Source organism: Aotus nancymaae, unplaced genomic scaffold, assembly GCF_030222135.1.
Source record: "Aotus nancymaae isolate 86718 unplaced genomic scaffold, 86718_ANA_hifiasm-v0.15.2.pri h1tg000022l_1, whole genome shotgun sequence".
Classification (NCBI taxonomy): Eukaryota; Metazoa; Chordata; class Mammalia; order Primates; family Aotidae; genus Aotus; species Aotus nancymaae.
In genome coordinates, this window is record NW_026988435.1 from 6,218,844 (window position 1) to 6,241,455 (window position 22,612).

Sequence of the window (22,612 nt, forward strand, 5' to 3'; positions counted from 1 at the left end):
TTGACTCCAAAACCAAATAAGGACAACATTTAATAAACTTATTTTAAAATTTCAGTGAGGGAATAAAAGAAAAGAAAAATATAATTTCTTTTGATTTCTGAATTAATTATAAATAAAATGATATTCAGTCCAATCTTAAGTGTGCTAAAAATAATATCATGATAGAGTAGAATTACTCCATAAATTTAAAGATGATTTAACATCAGAAAATCAGCTGGGTACAGTGGCTTACGTCTGTAATCCCAGCTACTCAAGAGGCTGAAGTGGGAGGATCACTTGAGGCCAGGAGTTTGACACCAGCCTGGATAACATAGTAAGACCCCACCTCTAAAAGTGTATTATTACCTCAGTTCATACAGAAAAAGCAGTTGATAGAGTTCACTACTTAGTTATGATAAAAACTTTTGTCAAACTAAGATTATAAGAAAAAGTAGAATAACCATATAATTTATCTCCCAAATTTTCACACTTCAGGATTAATACTGCACGAGGTAAATGTCCGCCACAACAAGAATAAAATAGGATTGTTTTGGGCAAACTGGCATGAGAAAGGAGGGAGGGAAAGAAGGAGGGAAGGAAGAAGAGAGAGAGAGAGAAAAAAAACAGAAAAAGAAAGGAAGTGAACAAAAGCTACAGTAAACATAATACCTAATGGATAAACTTTAGATGTAGTTTTTTTATGGTAGAGATCAAAAAGAAAAGTGCCGGAGGTTACATTCAGTGCAATAAGGAAAGAAAAATAGCGATTTTGTAAATCATAAACTATAATATATACCTGTCATTATTTTTAATTGATATAATACTGGAAAAAATAGAATCTATAGACAAAATATTAGAACACATAAGATACTTAGATAATTCTATGACTCTCCTATAAAATCCACAGTAATTTTTTATGTAAGCAATAGTCTAGTAGAAAATAAAAAGATGATATCATTCACAATAGCAGCAAATCCCATAAAATATCTAGAAATATCTTAAGAACACATAAAAACCCTATGGAGAAAATTTTGATACTCAAAGACATAGAAAGTGAATTAAAACCATAGAAAGATATTTAATGATCTTGATGATGCTATAAAGTAATCAATTCTCCTCAAATTGATTTTATTTTATCATATTATATATATATATATATTTAGAGATGGGGTCTCATTAAGTTGCCCAGGCTGGTCTCAAATTCCTGGGCTCAAGCAATCCTCCTGCCAAGGCATTCCAAAGTGCTAGGATTATAGGTGTGAGCCACTATGTGTGGCCATCCTCAAATTTATATGTTCAGAGCAATCTTCTTTAAAAAAATATTTTTGAGAAACTTAGCAAACTCATTTTAAAATTTAAGTGAGGGAATAAAAATCTACACATGTCTAAAATAAAAAAGAGAGAAACACCTCAAATATTAATAATACAAAGCTACAGAAATAAGACCATATGGTATTTTCAGAACATGTAGACTAATGAAACTAAACAGAGAGTCAGAGAATGACTCATATATATATGACAACCTAATATTTGATAAAGATGATACTGTAAGTCACTGTGGATTATTTAAAGATGGTATTGCAAAGAGTGGCCAGGTATTAGCAGAAAAATAAATGTGGGTTTCTAATTACCACCAAATGTAAGGTGAATTCTAGGTGGAATAAAGACAAAAATGTTAAAACTATGAAATTGAAGAAATAATACGAGGGAATATCTTTGTGACTGATGGCATGGCGGAAAATTTTAAATTCACAAACTGTAATGTGAAATAATACATTTGATTATAACAAAATTAAGAATTTATCTTACAAGAGAGACATGAATGGTAAGATTAAGAGACAAATGACAGATTTGTCTCTGTCAAATAAATATCAAAAATATAAATATCAAGAGATGATATTTATAAATGTTTAAATTTTTTCAAATCCACAGGAAAAACAAATAAGGACCAATAGAAAAATGGTAAAAAAAAAAAAAAAAAAAAAAAAAAAGGGGGGAAAGGTTTCAAAGAAAAAAACTTTCAGATTTTGAAAATGACATGAAAATATGCTCCATCTCCTTAGAAATTAGAAAAACAATGAGGTATTACTTTATTAACTATTAGTCTGGCAAAAATTAGAAAGCAAGGATGTACCACTGGTGAGAATGCACCTCTGCAGAGCCATTAAGTACATTCCTACTTACTGATCCCACAGTTCCACCCCTTATCTATTCCAAAGAAATTGTTATGCAGCTACTAAGGAGACATACATGAGGATGTACTTTAAACCTTCTTGTAGATGTAGAAAGTTGAGATAATCTGAATGTCTATCATTGGTAGAATTACACAATGGTGGTTGCATACTGTGGTGTAACGCTTAGTGGTTAGTGGCAACAAATTACATGTAGCAGCATGGACTGATCATAAAAATAAAATGCTGGGTACCAAATGTTAGAGAATATGATATATAATACAAAACCATTTATGCAAATGAAAAAAACCATGGACATGAAATGGTAAATAGGTATTTTTAAGAACATTTACAAAAAATATTCTAAAAATACACATAACCACTGGGCACATTCGTGTAATCCCAGCACTTTGGGAGGGCTGAGGAGGACAGATTGTTTGACGTCAGAAGTTCGAGACCAGCCTGACCAATATGGTAAAACTCTGTCTCTAGTGAAAATATAAAAATTAGCCAGGAGTTGTGGCGAGGCCTGTAATCCCAGCTACTTGGGAGGCTGAGGCATGAGAATAGCTTGAACCCAGGAGGTGGACGTTGCAGTGAGCCAGGCTCGTGACACTGCACCCCAGCCTGGGAGACAGAGAGTCTGTCTTAAAAAAAAAAAAAAATCCAACAAAACAAAATAACCCATTAGAATGATTGCCTAAAGGGCGAATGAAAGTAGAAATGGAGATAGAAAGGAATATATATGTATTTTCTAAAAGCAAATGATGGGCTTTTCAAAGACCAGCAGTCATAATGTACTGTGAAAGGGGTGCAGTATGAATAACTCAGCCTGGTGCTCCTCCAGTCAGAGCAAGCAAATATTCAGTCTTTTATGTGGTGCCTCTTCTGTGATTTAAAGACAGAGGAATATAAAGTAGTTTCTTGGAGAAATAAAGCATTTACCTGACTCTTGCTCCATTGTAAGTCCAATACAACCTTTGTCTAGGTGTCAGTGGCTGTTCGAGCTATTTTTTAGAATTGCTAAATCAAGATAGCTAGGATAGTGGTATCTATAGCAAGTGGCAAAAGGAAACCAGTTTGATTGTTATAAAACTAATGGTGATAAATAGAAGTAAAGGTATATGTAGCAAGATCTTTTCCTAAAATGTTCTGCCTTGACCACCAGAACTAAAAGGGTCAGTTTCATTTTCTCTTTCTTTCTTTCTTTTTTTTTTTTTTGAGACAAAGTTTTGCTCTTGTTGCCCAGGCTGGAGTGCAATGGCGCTATCTAGGCTCACTGCAACCTCTGCCTCCAGGGTTCAAGCGATTCTCCTGTCTCAGCCCCCCGAGTAGCTGGGATTACAGGCATATGCCACCACTTCTGGCTAATTTTTGTATTTTTAGTAGGGATGGGGTTTCATCATATTGGTCAGGCTGGTCTTGAACTCCTGACCTCAGGTTATCCTTCCGCCTTGGCCTCCCAAAGTGCTGGGATTACAGGTGTGATGTGCCCAGCCCAGAAAGGGTCTGTTTCTTAGCCTTTCCCTCCTCATGGTCCTAATTTCTGTTTTTAATCCCTTTTCTTGTGGGAGCTTCTTCATCAGGTTACAGAAGTGGAAACAATCTCCCTCTAACTTTCACCTTCCCATTCACCCTCCTCAATTTTTTCTATCCTGTTGTGTGGTAAGAAGGAGAAGTGGGAATATGAGGGTTCTGTACTGTATAGCTTTGGAGTAGCAAAGCAACTGGCTCTCCTCACTGTAATACTGAAAGCACTTTTCCATGAACGTATTATCATGAATATTAGTGCAGGCTTCTATATAAGGTGCCTTATGTGTTTAAGCTAATTTGTCGTCTGGCCTGGGTCCTAAACCCATATGAAACATTTGAAAGCCTCAGGGTTTTCAAATTATAGCTGTTATTAACTCTAAAATTTCTCCAGAGATGCAATAAAAAGCTTTCTCAAAAATGAGGATTCTAATGAAGTTTTGACACTAGAATAAATGAAGTCTGAGAGTAGATGATTCAAGAGGAAGGACAAATGAACCAAAGATAAGATGACTCGAAAGCTAAAGCTGCTTAGGTTTCAGTGGGACTGAGTGTGGCTCCCTTCCCCTGTCTGTCTCTTGCACCATTTTGCCTTACTACTTTCTGTCATGGGATGATGCACGAAGAAGACCCTTACCAGTTGATAGCACCTTAATGTTAGACATCCCAGTCTCCAGAACTGTAAAAAACAATAATTTTTTTCTTTATGAATTACTGAGTCTGTGGTATTCTTTTATAGCAGCACAAAAAGGGCTAAGACAAAAAAATTGGTGCCAGACATGGGATTGTTGCTATAACAAATACCTGAAAATGTGAAAGCAGTTTTGGAGCTGGGTAATGGGTAGAGGCTGGAAGAATCTGGAGGAGCAGCCTAGGAAAAGAATGGAACATTGAGGGTGATTCTGGTGGGAAGTCAAAAAGAGAGAAGACATACAGGAAAAGTCTGGAACTTCTTAGAGATTACTTAAGTGTTGCAATTAGATTGTTGGTAGAAATATGAATGGTAAAGGCCATTCTGATGAGGTCCTAGATGGAAATCAGAAGTAAAGCACTGGAAACTAAAGACCATCACTGTTACAAGGTGGTAAATAATTTGACTGAATTATCTCCATGTTTGAGGGCTTTAGGGAAGGCTGAATTTAAGAGATATACTAGGATAGCAGAGATTTCTAAGCAAAACATCGAAGGAGTGGCTACATTTATTTATCTATCTATTTATTTAGAGACAGAGTCTCACTTTGTCGCTCAGGCTGGAGTGCAGTGGTGTGATCTTGGCTCTCTGTAGCCTCTCCCTCCCAGATTCAAGCAGTTCTTGTACCTCTGTGTGCCACCACGCTTGGCTAATTTTCGTATTTTTAGTAGAGACAGTGTTTTGCCATGTTTGCCAGGCTGGCCTCGAACTTCTGACCTTAAGTGATCCACCTACCTTGGCCTCCCAAAGAGCTGGGATTACAGGTGTGAGCCACTGTGCCCAGCCTTTGTGGCTACTTTTAACTGCATACAGTAATATATGAGAAAAAGACAAATGATTTAAAGATGGAATTTATAATTTAAAAAGAATCAGGGCAAAGATATTTGGGAAATTCATAGCCTGGTCATGTAAAGAGTAAAAAGGTCTTTAGGAGAGCAAACCAAGGATGTGTCCAAGTTACCGTTTGCAAAAGAGAATGCCATGAATAGAAAAGAGGCCGGGGCTCATTGTTCTAAGTGATGTAACTCAGGAGCGGAAAACCAAACGTTACATTCACAGTCATAAGTGGGAGCTAAGCTATGAGGATGCAAAGGCACCAGAATGATACAATAGACTCTGGGGACTCGGGGGAACTGGTGGAAGCAGGGTGAAAGATAAAAGACTACATTGGGTACAGTGTACACTGCTCAGGTAGTAGATACAACAGAATCTCAGAAATCACTGTTAAAGAGCTTATACATATAACCAAACACAACCTACTCCCCACAAAACCGATTGAAATTTAAATAAATAAATAAAGGAGGCTGATGCTATTTTTCAAAACAGTGGGCAAAAGACCTCAAAGACATTTGAAAGATTTTTGAGGCTGCCTCTCCCAACACTGACCCAGAGCAGGACTTTGATGCAGTTTCCAGAGGGGTGTCTGCAGGACCACCGCTGCTCTGCACATCCTAGGGACTCTGCTGCTTGAACTTCAGCACAGTGCCCCTTGGCCATCCCAGCCATGGCTCAGGTGGGCCTAGGTGCATCTCAGCCCACAACTCTGGAATGTACGTACTTCAGAAGCCTTAGTGGCGTTCATGTGGTGTGTTAATTTTGCATGTGCACAGAATGCAAGAGCTGTGGGGTCATGGTGGCCTCCACCTAGATTTCAAAGGTTATTATGGACAGCCTGGGGGTGCCCAGGCAGACTTTTTACAGCAGCAGAGCCACTGCAGGGAGCCTCCACTAGGGCAATGCCTATCGGCACCATGGGAGTTGGGAAGCTCCAAGAACCCAGAACTATAGGGCCACCAGTATGCAACTTCTGTTTGGGAGAGCTGCACACACAGACTCCAACTTGTGAGAGCCGCAGCACGGCCTACATTCAGCAGAGCCATAGGAATGGGCTGCCCCAGGCCTTGAGGGCTCAACCCCTACCCCTGTGTGCTCAGAAGTCAGGACACAGAGCCAAGGAAGACTATATTAGAGCTTTCACATTTTATGTTGTTTTTCTTAGTGGGTTTTGGGTTTCCTTAGGACCAGTTACTGTTCTTACCTGTTTTTCCCTTTTGTAATGGAAATGTCTGTCATGCTTATCCCATTGGGTTTTGGAAACTCAAATCATGGAGGGAATTTGCCTCAGGGTGAATCATGCCTTGAGTCTCACTCATATCTGCTTTAGATGAGACTTTGGAGTTGGTGCTAGCAGGATTTAAGACATCAGGGCATGTATTAGTCTGTTTTCATACTGTTATAAAGACATACCCAAGACTGGGTAATTTATGAATAAAAGAGGTTTAATTGACTTACAGTTCAGCATGGCTGGGGAGGCCTCAGGAAACTTACAATCATGGTGGAAGGCAGAGGGAAAGCATATTAGTTCATTTTCATACTGCTAATAAAGACATACCTGAGACTGGGTAATTTATAAAATAAAAGAAGTTTAATTGACTTACAGTTCCACATGGCTGGAAAGGCCTCACCATGGCAGAAGGTGAATGGGGAACAAAGTCATATCTTACAGGGTGGCAGGCAAGAGAGCTTGTGCAGGGAACCTCCCATTTAATCACTACCATGAGAACAGTATGGGGAAAAGTGCCCCCATGGGATTGAGTTATCTCCATCTGATCCTGACCTTGACACATGGGGATTATTATAATTCATTGTGAGATTTGGGTGGGGACACAGCCAGACCATATAAGGAAGCAAGGCACCTTTTTAACTAGGCAGCAGCAAGGAGCATGAACGCAGTAGGAACTACCAAACACTTAGGAAATCCTCAGATCGCATGAGAGCTCACAATCATCAGAATAGCATGGGTAAAATCGCCACCTGATTCAATCACCTCCACCTGGTCTGTCCCTTGACATGTGGGGATTAGAATTCAAGATGAGATTTTGCGTGGGGACACAGCCAAACCATATCAGGGCTGTTGAGATGGAATTAATGTATTTTGCACATGAGAAAGACATGAATTTTGGGGGCTGGAGCAAATGCCATGCTTTGAATGTGACCCTCAAAAAGCATGTGTGGAAACTTAATTCTCAATGCAACACTGTTGGGAGGTTGGGCCTAAGGGGAGGTGTTTAGGTCATCAGGGCTCCACTCTCATGAATGGCCTAACACCAATCATAAAAGGGCTTGAGGCTGCAAATTCAGCCTCTTGCTCTTTCACCCTCTCTGACTCTTGCCATCTGCCGTGGGGTGGTGGAGCAAGAGGCTTTCATGAGATGCTGAAGCACCTTGATATCAGACTTCCCAGCCTCCAGAACTGGGAGAAGTAAATTTCTTTCCTTTATAAATTAGCTGGTTTGTGGTATTTTGTTATAGCAACACAAAGTGGACTAAGATGGGGGCTCCAGAAACACCCCCATGATGTGTAAGGTAAAACTTATTTGGGAAAATATTCTGACTTACCATGGTAGGATGATTAATTATTTCCTTCCTCCCTCTGCCCCACCCCCACCACGAAATATATCTGTGTCCTAATCCTCAGAACCTGTGACTGTTACCTTATATGGCAAATGGGGATTTTGCAAATGTGATGAAAAATCTTTCCATGAGGGCATTATCCTCGGATATCTGAGAGGGCCCAGTAAAATCATAAGGATCCTTATAACAGGATGGCAGGAGATCAGAGTCAGTAGCAGGATATGGGATGACAAAGGAAGAACTGGTAGACATACAAGGATGAGGCCAGGAGCCAAGGAATGCAGATAGCCTCTAGAAGCTTAAAAAAGGTAAGTAAAGGAGTTCTTCCTTGAAGTCTCCAGAAGGAATGAATCCCTGCTAACTCTTTGGTTTTAGATTCTCAGCACTGTAAAACAATACATTTTTTTTTTATTTGAAGCTACTCAATTTGTGGTACTTTGTCATAGCAGCCATAGGTAACTTAAACACATACTGACTTCAAATGAATCTTTCAATCTATCTGTGATAAATTGTATTTTTCTAAAGATGGCTCAAAAACACCTCCCATTCCACATTCCCTTCCACAGTGTCATTTTGCCATATCCTTATCAAGAGGTAGAATAAATCCCCCACCCATGCCCTACCCTTTTGAATCTGGGTGGATCCTCACACCCCTTTGATCAACAGAATATGATAGAAGTGATACAATGTCCCATAACTGCCATGGCAGCTTTCACTTTCTCTCTCTTAGAAGTTAGCTGCCATGAAGGAAGTGCCACTTCAAGACCAGCATGCTAAGAGAAGCACTCACATGTAGAACTTTGAAGCATGATCTATCACATGGAAAGAGATGCCAAAGAACATTAGCTGCATCTTGGAAGCAGACCCCTGCCCCAGCCATCCTGGTTGACTCCACCGGCAGCAGAGACAAACAACCCAACCAAACTCTGCAAATATTTGACCCACAAATCATGAGAAAAATCTAATGATTATTTAAGCTACTAATTTAGGGGGACGGGGTGTTGTTAACTCGGCAAAAACTAAGTAAAACACCATCTTTTTTATCGTAAGCTGGTGACTCTCTGAACAATGAAGTAATACATATAGTGTCTTTAGTGCGTATTAAGAAGTATATTTTTGCCAATAAATAACTCCTAGTTACTTTAAAGTTCCAAAGTATTTCATCTTTACAGTTTCAGCTGTGATTTCTTAGTTTGCTAGCAATATCTACCAGGTTGCTGTATCTGATTTCACAGGGTTGTAATGAAGAATGAAAGGAATGAAGGAAACCTGTTTTATAACATAGAAGCATTATACAATTATTGTATTAATCTCAGGGCAACATTAGAAGAATTGGAAGTAGCCTATAGCAAGTAGAAACACTAACTGGTTCTATTGACTTAATTATATACTTTATAACTCAGACGCTGGTCAATAGATTTGAGAGTAACATCTCATTTATGGTATGAAATTAAAAACATTGACTTATATGACAATACATTTCTGTGCTAAACCAAGGTGTCTTTCACTTCTGACTTTAAGGTTCTTCTCCAGAGAGAAGAAGCTGTCACAGATGTATTTTTTATAACTCTGTATCTGTTGCCATCTTGCTTGTAGATTTTTAATTTTTCAGACAAGTAGATGGAAAGATTTAGTGTTGCGTTTTGAAGACTGAATCTTGTGAATCCACAGGAGCATACCTGTGGGACAGTTCCTACCTCTTGAGACAGTTCCTACCATGATTTCAGATAAAGTATGTGTGTCTACTCTAAGAGGATTGTGTCTGTTTTAATTTCCAGTTTGTCTTCGCTCTTTTCGAAGTGGTACATTCACTGCTGCACGTCAGTCAACTAATGCTTATCCTGACCTAAGAAGCTGTGTCAATGGTAAGCATTTCTACCATCAATTTAAAAACAAAAACTCTGTAAATAAAGTATGCCCATGCTAATATAAACTGATGTTTAAAAATTCAGGAAATGAGCCTTTGTGGGTTGTATGCCCGGCAAGGAAGTATTTTCAAATGGTGTTTAAAATACTTGTTTATAATTGTAAATGCTGCTGTGTTACTCTAAATGACTTTTTTGCCTAATGTTTAAACTGAACAGTTTTCTTCGTTTAGTAAGCAAAGGTCATTGACTCCAGAATTTTTTTCCCAACAGCTTTATTTTGGCTGTTGTTGCGTAATCATGTAGTGTGACTAAATGTTGAGGTAGATTAATAGGTCAAAGTAGAGCCATGTTTATTCTAACTTTTTGGCATTGATAATATAAACATGGAAAATGTTATACGAACAAATTAGCTTCCTTGCTTTGAAGTTCTCAAGGGGCCTAATGATAATTCTGGTAGAATTTTTTTTTTTTTTTTTTTTGAAATGGAGTCTTGCTCTGTCACCAGGCTGGAGTGCAGTGGCGAAATCTTGGCTCACTGCAACCTCTGCCTCCTGGGTTCAAGCGATTCTTCCTCCTCAGCCTCCCGGGTTCAAGCGATTCTTCCTCCTCAGCCTCCCGAGTAGCTGGGACGACAGGCGCACACCACCATGCCTTGCTAATTTTTGTATTTTTAGTAGAGACGGGGTTTCACCATGTTGGCCAGGATGGTCTTGATCTCTTGACCTTGTGATCCACCAGCCTCGGCCTTCCAAAGTGCTGGGATCACAGGCGTAAGCCACTGAGCCTGGCTATTTTTGACTCTTTTTTGGGAAATTGGTAAATTAGTAAAAGCAAACGGTACAACTGCAAGATATAAATTATGATTTTTATTCAGAGAATATTTTACATACAGTATTGACATTTTCTAGATATTCATTTTTCTATGTTTTTCTCTAATTTAAAGTGCTTGTAATTATACAGGTAGAACAGTTTGAACACATATATTTAATTATTTAATTCATATTTATCTTTTCTTAAAATTTACCAAAGAACAGAATAATAATTTTGATAATTTTCTATTCGTTTTCTATGATTTTCAGCTAATACCTAACGTATTGCCACTTTTCAAGAAACTTGATTCTATGAACACTTTTAAAAAAAACTGTAGAATTATTTAGGCATTAGCTAGGTTGGTTATTTATTTATTTATTTATTTATCAAGCAACAGAAATTTTCTCTGGCTAACATAAGCAAAGAGATAGACGTATTGAAAGTATTGGGAGTATTGAAGTATTGGAAGGATGGGAAGAACACGTACAGTTGACTGGGAAGATTGAGAAGCTAGTGTGGAAATGTGCAGAAACCCAGGGACTGTTTGCAGTGTCTAATGAGGGGTCAGAGATTACAAATAAATAATAAAACAAATGGCACGTCATTATCCATATTGATAAAGTGCTGTGATATTTTAGGAAGAAAATAAACAAGGCACTATAATTGAGCTTTACTTTGTACCTTTTTTTTGTTTTTTGAGACAAGCTCTCGCTCCGTTGCCTAGGCTGGAGTGCAATGGTGCAGTCGTGGCTCACTGCAGCCTCAATATCCTAGGCATTCTTCCTGCCTCAGCATCCAGAGTAGCTGGGACTATTGGCACATACCATCACTCCTGGCTAATTTATTTTTTATGGAGATGTGTTCTTGGGTGTGTTGTCTATGCTGGTCTTAGACTCGTGACCTCACACAATCCTCCTACCTGGGCCTCCCAAAGTGCTAGGATTACAGGCATGAAACACCCTTCTAGGTCCTACTTTGTACTTTTTAATATTGTTATTTTTTTTCTGGTCATATCCCTTATTCTAAAATCTTTCTTATATTAATATAGTCACTCTGGCTTTCTTTTGATTAGTGTTTTCATGGTTTATTTTTCCATCCATTATCTTTGAACATACCAGTGTGTTTATATTTCAAGTGAGTGTCTTTAGGGTCTTGCTCTTTTCTCCAGTCTGACAATCTCTTTTAACTGGAATGTTAGACTATGGACATTTACATCTAATGTTACCATTGATGATGGCTAAAGTCTGTTAATCCCATCTGTTCTATCTTTTTTTATTTTCCTACTGCAGTTGTATTGATTGAGGTTTTTTTGGGGGAGTTGATTCCATTTGTCTCTGCTATTATTAATTATGCTTCTTAAACTTCTTTGACTCTTTTCCTTCCTTCCTTCCTCTCTCTCTCTTTTTCTCTTTCTCTCTTTCTTTAGTCAGGATCTCACTCTCTAGCCCAGGCTGGAGTGTGGTGCTGTGATCAGAGCTCACTGCAACCTTGAACTCCTGGACTCAAATGATCCTTCCCTTTTGCCTCAGCCTCCTTAGTAGCTATGACTACAGGCATGCAGCACTGTGTCTGGCTAATTTTTTAATTTGTCTGTAGAGATAGGGTCTCACTTTGTTGCCCCGCTGGTTTTGAACTCCTGGCTTCAAGTAATCTTTTTGCCTTGGCCTTCCAAAGTGCTGGGATTATAGGCATGAGCCACTGTGCCAGACCTCATTTCTACTAATTTTTGTGTGCTGTTTCTGCCTTACATTTTAATATTATACATTATAAACTCCATGATATGTTAATTTATAAGTAGATTATCAAATGAGAAAATACTGTTTTATTGTTTTATTTATTTATATTTGAGACAGACTCTTGTGCTATCACCCAAGCTGGTGTGCAGTGGTGCAATCTCAGCTCACTGCAACCTCTGCCTGCTGGATTCAGATGATTATTTTGCCTCAGCCTTACAAGTAGCTGGGATTACAGGCCTGGCTAATTTTTTTGTATTTTTAGTAGAGACAGAGTTTTGTTATGTTGCTTAGGCTGGTCTCGAATTCCTGACCTGAAGTGATTCACCCACCTTGGCCTCCCAAAGTGCTGGGATTACAGGCATGAGCCACTGGCACCTGACCCAGAAAATATTATTCTATATTTTCTCATATGTTTACAATTTCTGGCATTCCATGTTCTTTTTTGTGGATCCACATTTCCAACTGGCAACATATTTTTTCTGCCTGAAGAAATTCCTTTAATATTTCTTATGCTACATATCTGATGAAGATGGATTTTTTCATATTTTTAATTCAAAAAAAATACTGTATTGCCCTTATTTTGGGGAGACATTTTTATTGGCTAAAGACTTCCATGTTGATAGTATTCTTTCAGTATGTCAAAGATGTCAGCCAGGTGCGGTGGCTCACACCTGTAATCCCAGCACGTTGGGAGGCCAAAGTGGGTGGATCATGAGATCAGGAGTTCAAGGCCAGCCTGGCCAACATGCTGAAACCCCATCTCCACTAAAAATACAAAAATTAGCTGGGCGTGGTGGTGCACGCCTGTAATGGAGGCTGAGGCAGGAGAATTGCTTGAACTGGGACCCAGGAGGCGGAAGTTGCAGTGAGCTGAGATCGTGCCCCTGCACTTCAGCCTGGGATCCAGAGAGAGACACCATCTCAAAAAAAAAAAAAAAAAAAAAAAAGATGTCTCTCTGTTACCCATTCACTTGAATAGATGCTGATAAGAAATATGCTGTCATTCTTAGCTTTTTTCTATATGTATGCACGGTGTTTAAGACTTCTCTTTTTCCCTAGTTTTCTCTAATTTGAAATAGTATTTTGAGGTTTATCCTGATTGATGTATAGTGGGCTTCCAGGATTTGTGAGTTGATACTTTTCATCAAATTTAGAAAACTATTTACTATTATTTATTCAAATTTCTTTTTTCTTTTCTCCTGCTATGTTCCCTCTTCTCTTGGAATGTCAATAACATATATTAGGCTATTTGATATTGTTTAACAAGTCATTCATGCTCTGGTTACTTATTAATTTATTTATGTATTTATTGTCTTTATAATTCTTATCCATCCTTACTTAATTTTGGATAGTTCTGATGTTTTCAAGTTCACCCTTCTTTTCTTCTCCCATATATAATTTTCTTCTAATCCCATTTAGTGTATTTTTCATTTTATATAGTTTATTTTTCATTTCAGTAAGTCGCATTTGGGTCTGTTCCACATCTTCTTTTTATTTTATTTTTTTCATCATGCCTGTATATACTACTGGAACATATGGAGTGCATTTAAAATAGTTGTATTTACTTATTTTTCTGCCTTTTCTGTCATCTCTTTCATTTTTGATGTATTTTCATCAATTGATTTTTCTCTTGGTTATGAATTATTTTTTCCTGTTTCTTTACATGCCTATTCATTTTATTTTATTTTATTTTATTTGGATATAAGTTCTTACTGTTACCCCGGCTGGAGTCCAGTGGTGCAATCATAGCTCACAGTAACCTCAAACCCCTGGGCTCAAGCTATCCCCCTGCCTTAGCCTCTCTAATAGATGGGACAACAGGCATGGACTACCACAGCTGGAGAATTTATTTTTTAAATTAATTGTAAAGATTACATCTCACTGTGTTGCCCAAGCTGGTCTTAAACTTCTGACCTCAAGTTATCCTCCATCTTCTGCCTCCCAAAGTGCTGATACTATGGGTGTGAACCACTGCATCTGACCCCTACTTATTTTTAATTGTTTACTGGACAAGACAAACAATACTATTCTCAGTATAAAAAGAAGAAAGAACTTAGAATTTTCAGTTTGGGCTAAGACGATGTAACGGGGTTTATCCTTCTGCCTTAAGTAGAACTTTGGTCTAAGGTATATAAAAAATGGTTTTGAACATTGGAGAACAGGAAGCAGAACACTGTGACTCCTAAGGAAAAGAAAATACGCTTATAGCTTATGTTGGTGGGTTTTGGATTTTCTTGTCTTCTTCCAAATAGTATTTGATTTTGTTGTAGCACTTAGCTAACTTACATGGAATACATTTAAAACAAATCTTTTGAGGTTTGATTTTTAAGCTCTATTAAGGCAGTCTAGAGTAGCCATTAGCTTAAAACTACTTAGCCTCAATAATAAGCCTATATCCTTGTGAGGATTCTACCTGATGTCCTTTTTACTATGAAATCTTTAAGGTCTGGGTAGTCTCAAACAAACCATCCCTATCTCTCTATGAGCCCTGGAAATTTTCCTGTGCAAATCAGCATTCAGCCAAAGACCACAGGGGACCTTTTTACAGATCTCTGGAGTCTTTCTGTTTTTCTCTCTCCCTCTCTTTCCATACACACACACTTTTTTCTCTCTTTGCCTTTATAGTACTCTGACCAGCAAAATTCTAGTTTGATCTCCCCAAAGTCCAATATTTGTTTTCTCAACCCAGGGAGACACTGGGCTCTGTTTGTGTTTCCTGCACTGTTGCATAGTAGCTATCTCCAGGCAGTCATGTGGTGCAATTGTAGGTCTCAGTTGTTTCTTTTCTTTTCCTTAGGAATCACAGTGTTCTCCTTCCTATTCACCCATGTTTGAAAAACAATTATTTTACATAGACTGAAGTTCTACTTACTTAAGGCAGGAAGATAAGCCTGGTTCCTGTTACATCATCTTAGCCCAGGTTGAATGTTTTAAGTTCTTTTTTTCTTTTTCTTTTTCTTTTTTTTTTTTTTGAGACAGAGTCTTGCTCCATCACCCAGGCTGGAGTGTAGTGGCACGATCTTGGCTTACTGCAGCCTGTGCCTCTCAGGTTCAAGCAATTCTTGTACTTCAGCCTCCCAAGTAGCTGGAACTACAGGCGTAAGCCACCATGCCCAGCTAAGTTTTGTATTTTTAGTAGAGATGGGGTTTCACCATGTTGCCCAGGCTGGTCTTGAACTCCTGACCTCAAGTGATCTTTCTGCCTTGGCCTCCCAAAGTGCTGGGATTACAGGCAAGAGCCATCACACCTGGTCTCTTTTTTTCTATTAATATTGAGAACAGTATTGTTCTGTCTACCCCATGGAGTTGTTCAAAGGCTCAAATAAGGTAATTTATTTGGAAAAATATCTAAATTGCAGTTATGAAATACTGTATATATTTGCAATGTAAAAGTAGTGTTATGGGATCTTTGGGGTATTGCTTTTCTGAGTGGAAATCTCTGTGGCTGGTAGTGCCTTTGCCTGAGTTCTTGTCCTGCATCCATAAAGAATGAGCTATGCAGAAAAGTGGAGGGTGAGCAAGATGAACAGGAGCTTTACTGAGCATTAGAATAGCTCAGAGGAGACCTCAGTGGGTAGCTCCTTTCTGTAGGCAGGTCATCCCATCTAGTGTTCAGCTGTCAGCAGAGAGGAGGACTTGAAGCAGGTGGCTCCTCTCTGTAGCCAGGTCATCCCATGATCTCTGCAGCTTTCAGCAAAGAGGAGGCCTAGAGTGGGTGGCTCCTCTCTGCAGCTAATTGTCCTGTCATCTGCAGCTCTCAGCAGAGGAGGGCCTGGAGAAGATGGTTCTTCTCTGCAGGCTGGTCATTCAGAAGTCTGCAGCTCTCAGTAGAGAGGAAGCCCTGGAGGGCGTAGCTTCTTTCTGCAGCTGGTTGTCTGGACATCTCTTCTGCTCTGGCGGAGTCTAGGGTATTTATGGTCTTTAGCACGGGGAAGTGCATGCTGATTGGTCCATGGGCAGCCAAGGATGGGCCCAGGAAAAAGCACCAGGAGTTCCCCCTTAAGTCAGCAGGAATGGCAGCCCAGCCCACAGACTTCAGGCCTTCCCCAGCCTGAAGGTGAGACTTCACAGGGGACTCACTCTTTTCCACCCAGGAACCTGTCTACCTCCTGCCACTGTTCGTGGTACCCAGGCTGTTTGTGCCAAGGGGGTGCCTGCAGACCAACACTGAGCTGCTCTCAGTACCCTCCTCACCTCCCCTCTCATGCTTGTTGGAGCCCAAAGACTGGAGGGGGCAGGGGGCTGGCACGTTACCACTGCCCTGAGCCTGTGCCCACCCAGCCAGGCTGCAACAACAGCCAGTTTCAGTCCCAACCCTGCTCCATGATCAGAGTGGGTGCCAGGAGTGGAAAGAGGCCAGGAAGCAGGAGCAGGCCCTTCTGAGCCTGTGGTGGGCAGGGAGGCCTTCCCAGGCACCCAATAGCACAGAGATGTCCAGGTTTCCAGCTGGGCTTGGGCAGCTGCAGCTGCACTCAGGGGACTCCTGTCCTGCCAGCTTGGAAGGGATGGGGCTCCTGTTTGTCCTTGGCTTTCACCAGCTCCATGGAGCATGCAGCCATGGCCATGCCTCTAAGATCAGAGTGGGTGCCTACTGCGGAGAGAAGCCAGGCAGCAGGAGCAGGCCCCCAGGAGCACAGAGACACCCAGGTCCAGAGTCACGACATGGAAGCTGCAGCAGTGCCCGGGGAATGTGGGGCTCCCACCTGCTCTGTGGAGCGGGAGGCCCAGGCCTGGCTCCCCGCTGCAGCTGGCATTTTGGCAGCAGCCACTCTAGATGGGCCACTGCTGCCATCAGTAGTTTCTTTTTACAAAATAATTATAAAAGAAGTTTGCCTAGTGGAGTCACTTTTTAATTTAAAAAAGTATTATTTAAAGGAAGGAGTTAGGCCGGGCACGGTGGCTCACGCCTGTAATCCCAGCACTTTGGGAGGCCGAGGCAGGTGGATCGCAAGGTCAGGAGATCGAGACCATGCTGGCCAACATGGTGAAACCCTGTCTCTATAAAATAAATGAATAAATAAAAAATAAAAAAAATTTTAAAAAGAGAAAAAAAAAGAAGGGGTTGCACTTTTTTCCCACTGGTTCTAGGCTTCATCAACAGGATTTTTATTAAAGAGCACACAATTTTATTTTACCATGACATGATGTAAACAAATAAATAGATATCTATTTCCTTCAGCCATTCCAGACCAGTGTAGCCCTCTGCCATGCAATGAAGATGGATATATGAGCTGCAAAGATGGAAAAGCTACTTTTACTTGCATTTGTAAACCAGGTTGGCAAGGAGAAAAGTGTGAATTTGGTATGTATAATAACCCCCGCCCAGCTCATCAGGATTGGTCTCCTGAAAAGTTCTCTGCAGGTTATATTACTTTAAAGATAATTTATTTTTTTTCCTTTTTTAGATATAAATGAATGCAAAGATCCCTCAAATCTAAATGGAGGTTGCAGCCAAATTTGTGATAATACACCTGGAAGTTACCACTGTTCTTGTAAAAGTGGTTTTGTTATGCTTTCAAATAAAAAAGACTGTAAAGGTAAGAGCAAGATGGTAGAATTAAAACACATTTACTGTGTGAGAATAATTCCAGGGAGAGAAATTTTACTAGGAAATTTTTGGAAAACTGATTGTAAGTGCTTATACTGACATATTTTATCCACATGGAAGCCTTGTGATAGTTTTTGTTTGTTTTTGAGAGATAGGGTCTCACTCCGTCTCCCAGGCTGAAGTGGAGTGGCTCCATCACAGCTCACTGTAGCCTCAATCTCTCAGGCTTCATTGATCCTCTCACTTCAGCCTCCCAAGTAGATGGGACTGCAGGTGCATGCCACCATGCCCAGCTAATTTTGTTTTGTATTTTTTGTAGAGACGGCGTTTCATCATGTTGCCCAGACTTATCTCAAACTCAAGTGAGCCTCCTGCCTCAGCCTCCCAAAGTGTTGGTTTACAGGTGTGAGCTCTGTGCCCAGCCTGCGTTTCAGTTTATAGTACTGATAACACATATATTTTGTCATTTTCTTATTGTATGTGCGTGTACACACCTGTGTGCATGTTTCAATAAAGAATTTCATTATAGTGTGACGTTTCAGTGCAAGTCTTTTCATGCTACAAACTTAGCAAAGTCATTGTTTATCCTTTGTTTTAAGACATTATATTATTATTTTTTTCTTCTAGTAAGATAAACAGCTATAGAAAGAAATCCATTACAATAACCTCTTCCATTGTATTTTATTTTTCTTTTCAGAAACACTTTTCTGATTTCCAACATAAACCCTTCATCTGGCACCTCATTTCCTGTTGTGGTTTTGGAAAAGAAAATAAGATTTAGTTTTCTTTCTCTTTATACGTTTGAGATCATGTCATTGGCCATAACTTCTCTTTCAGGCTTAAATATTCCCTGTTAGTACAGCTTTCTAACAAGTCATTTTACTGCTATATTTATTTTGTTTTTAATTGTTTCGTATCCCTAAATTTTGACTTTTTTTCTCTCTGTGTATTGTCTTTTAGTTTGACTGTGTTAATGCTGTAACTCAATCTTCAAATATGCATACCAGGTGTGTGGATAATTGAAAACAGAATTTACCACCTGGAGTTAAATTTTGCCTTTAGAAACTGGATATAATTAAGGCCGGGCGCGGTGGCTCAAGCCTGTAATCCCAGCACTTTGGGAGGCCGAGGTGGGCAGATCACGAGGTCAAGAGATCAAGACCATCCTGGTCAACATGGTGAAACCCCGTCTCTACTGAAAATACAGAAATTAACTGGGCATGGTGGCACGTGCATGTAGTCCCAGCTACTCAGGAGGCTGAGGCAGGAGAATTGCCTGAACTCAGGAGGCGGAGGTTGCGGTGAGCCGAGATCGCACCATTGCACTCCAGCCTGGGTAACAAGAGTGAAACTCCGTTTCAAAAAAAAAAAGAAACTGGATATAATTAACACCCAAGTTCTCTCCTCCACTACTTTTTTTGTTTTGCTAAAATGTTAAAAAAAAAAGTTAAAAATGTAAATTTCTTGTTCAAGTCTTTATTTTATATATGTTTTGGTAAAGCCCTAAATTGGATTCATATTCAAATCATCTCCCTCTTATTGAATAGTAGTGTTTAATGTGATATAATTTATAATATTATTTAAACTGCAGTTAAATGACTAAAGTGAACTACATTAACAACAAATTCTTCTAAACAGTTATCAAATTTGTGACCATGTGTCTTTCATATCTGCCTATTTGAAGGTCTGTTTGAGTTTGAATTTTGAGACTATTTAGAATAAGTCTTTCATTAGAACATGAGTTATAGAAAAACTATCATAAATATGCATTTTATAAACAAATAGTACCCACTCATAATTCTACACTTAAATACTTTAATAGTCTCTTTCTAAACAATTTGTGATTTCTTTTTTTGTTTTATGTTTGTTTTTTTTTAATGTCTTTTATTTTTATTTTATTTTTCGTAGAGACGGGGTTTCACCATGTTGGCCAGGATGGTCTCGATCTCTTGACCTCGTGATCTGCCCGCCTCAGCCTCCCAAAGTGCTGGGATTACAGGCGTGAGCCACCGCGCCTGGCCTCATGTTTGTTTATTTTTTAAGGTAGATAGGGTTTTGCTCTGTCACCTAGGCTGGACTGCAGTGGAGCGATCTCGACTCACTACAGCCCGACCTCCTGGGATTAAGTGATCCTCTCACCTAGCCTCTCAAATAGCTGGGACTACAGACGTGCACCACCATGCCTGGCTAATGTTTATAGCTTTTGTACAGATGGAGTTTTGCCACATTGTTCAGGCTGGTCTCAAATTCTTGGGATCAATTGATCTGTCCACTTCAGCCTTCAAGGTCATGGGATTACAGGCATGAGTCATCACACCTGGCCAAATTTGTGACTTTTTAAAAATTAAAAAGTATTTAATTCTTAACCACTCAGTTAATACACATATATATGTATAAATGATTACAAAAGCGCTCTTATTAATAGGAATGTTCCTGATGAGCACATTTGTTCTTATATTCTTCATTTGCATTATTGTTTACCCATGATATATAAGTAATAGAGTAGAAAATAGATAGAAGAATATATAAAAAACTATTACAAGGGGACCTTTGCCAAGATGTAGAAATGCTTAGGATCCACTTGCCAGTGATTGTGTAAAAATGAAAGAATAAAACTTAACTTTTCTTCTTTTTTTTTTTTTTGGACACTGAATCTTGTTATGATGCACAGGTTGGAATGTAATGTGAGCTCAGCTCACTGCAACCTCTGCCTCCTGGGTTCAAGTGATTCTTCTGCCTCAGCCTCCCGAGTAGCTGGGACTACAGGTGCATGCCACCATGCCTGGTTAATTTTTGTATTTTTCGGTAGAGATAGGGTTTTGCCATTTTGGTCAGGCTGGTCTTGAACTCCTGAGCTCATGTGATCTGCCCATCTCGGCCTTCCAAATTGCTGGGATTACAGAAATGAGCCACTGCACCCAGCTGAAAGAATAAAACTTTTCAAACAGACATTAGATGTCATGTAGAGTCATAAAATCAATGCACTGTAACCTAAACTTGTATGATCTAAATAATTCCCTGCAATATGACTCAAACCAAATACACTTAGTGACATATTTTTACTGATTTTATTTTCTGATTTATTTAGAGACAGGGTCTCCCTGTGTCACCCAGGATGGAGTGGAGTGGTGCAATCATAGTTCACTGCATCCCCCAACTTCTGGGATTATGTGATCCTCCACCTTATCCTCCTTAGTAACTAGAACACATGACACCACTCCTGACTAATTTTTTTCTCTTCTCTTTTTTTTCTAATATAAAGAAGTGGAGTTTCACCATGTTGCACTGGCTGGTCTCGAATACTTTGACCTCCCAAAGTGCAAGGATTGTAGCACTACCGCCATACCCAGCCACTCCTGGCTAATTCAAGAAAAAAATCTTTGTAGAGACAGTTGCTTAGGCTTACTTTATTTCAAAAACATTGAGTTTGTAGCTCTTTTATAAAAACTGAATATTTTATTTTGAATTAATTGAAGATTCACATGAAGTTGTAAGAAGCAAGCCGGGCGTGGTGGCTCATGCCTGTAATCCAAGCACTTTGGAGGCCAAGGCGGGCGGATCACCTGAGGTTGAGAGTTCAAGACAGCCAGATCAACATGGTGAAACCCCATCTTAAAAAAAAAAAAAAAAAAAAAAAGAAGTAATACAGAGTGATGCTAATATACCCATTGTCCAGTTTCCCTTAATGGTAACATTTTACAAAATGATAGTACAGTTTTACACTCAGGATATTGATATTGGTACAGTCAAAATATAGAACAATTCCCTACAAGGAATTATCTTTGCGCAAGTTATTTTAAATAATATCCTAAATTTTGATCATTCATCTGGAAAAAAAGCCAACTTTTAACATATTTTCTGTTCTGAATTTGTCTTTCTCCAGAGATTACAGAGAAGAGTTCACTAATAAGTACATCTCCATTGCACTATTTCTGTCACATGTTTTGTTTTCTTCACAGGTGCTCATCTAGTGACTAGTTGCTATCAATATGTCGTCTGCTACTTCATTTTGCAATTTGATATATGCATCTGAAATTTGTGGGATATTAATTTAGCGCTAAATTCATATTGGATTAACTACAGATTTATAAGTACTTAGAGACCTAATCTTATTTTCAATTTGACTCACTGTTGTCTACTTTAGGCAACAATAGTAGTGCACAAATTAGATGTTTGTTCATTTCCAAAGAAACAAAGTAGAATAGACGAACCATCTCCTGTACAAAAATTAGTTGTGATACTATGGAGTGAATCTGTTTTTAAGACCTCCATTTATTTTCGTACTCCAGCCTCACAGATAAGAACATTTCTGTAGCTTTCTCCTTCTTAACATAACTAGAGAGCAACATGACAGACATCAATCAAATTCCCTATGCATTTGCAGAAAGAAATCATATTTAGTAAACTATAATATGATGATAGATTTAATGTTTTTTTGTCTGAAGGCCAATCTGTTATCTCATTACATATATTAAACTAGATCCAGGAAACACAAATCAAGTGTTCTTTGCTAGGCTCTGCTGGTATGGGAAAAATATTTTTTAATATAGTGAGTTTATTTATAGATGTGGATGAATGCTTTTTGAAGCCAAGCATCTGTGGCATAGCTGTGTGCAAGAACGTCCCAGGAGGTTACGAATGTGAATGCCCCGAAGGCTACAGATACAACCTCAAATCAAAGTCTTGTGAAGGTAGAATAATGGTGGTATCATTACTGATGGTGGAGAGGGTGGGTTTGAACCTGAATTGATATTTAAAAGCGTTGGTTTTGTTTGCCATCAACAATCATATTTTCTAATTCCTAATATCGCTTGTTCAATTGGGTTATCATTGGCTTCCTTCCAGAGTGACAGTGCACGTGGTCT

At 39.1% G+C, this 22,612-nt stretch overlaps 1 protein-coding gene across 1 annotated transcript in view; it reads left to right on the top strand.

Annotated features, from left to right (window-relative positions):
• PROS1 (protein S) overlaps positions 1 to 22,612 on the top strand; it is a 98,736-nt gene that overhangs the window by 46,170 nt on the left and 29,954 nt on the right. Inside the window, exons 4-7 of the mRNA XM_012474172.3 lie at positions 9,564 to 9,650; positions 17,379 to 17,501; positions 17,605 to 17,736; positions 22,313 to 22,438. Of these exons, the coding sequence (XP_012329595.3) occupies positions 9,564 to 9,650; positions 17,379 to 17,501; positions 17,605 to 17,736; positions 22,313 to 22,438 (468 nt within the window). The remainder of the gene's footprint in view (positions 1 to 9,563; positions 9,651 to 17,378; positions 17,502 to 17,604; positions 17,737 to 22,312; positions 22,439 to 22,612) is intronic.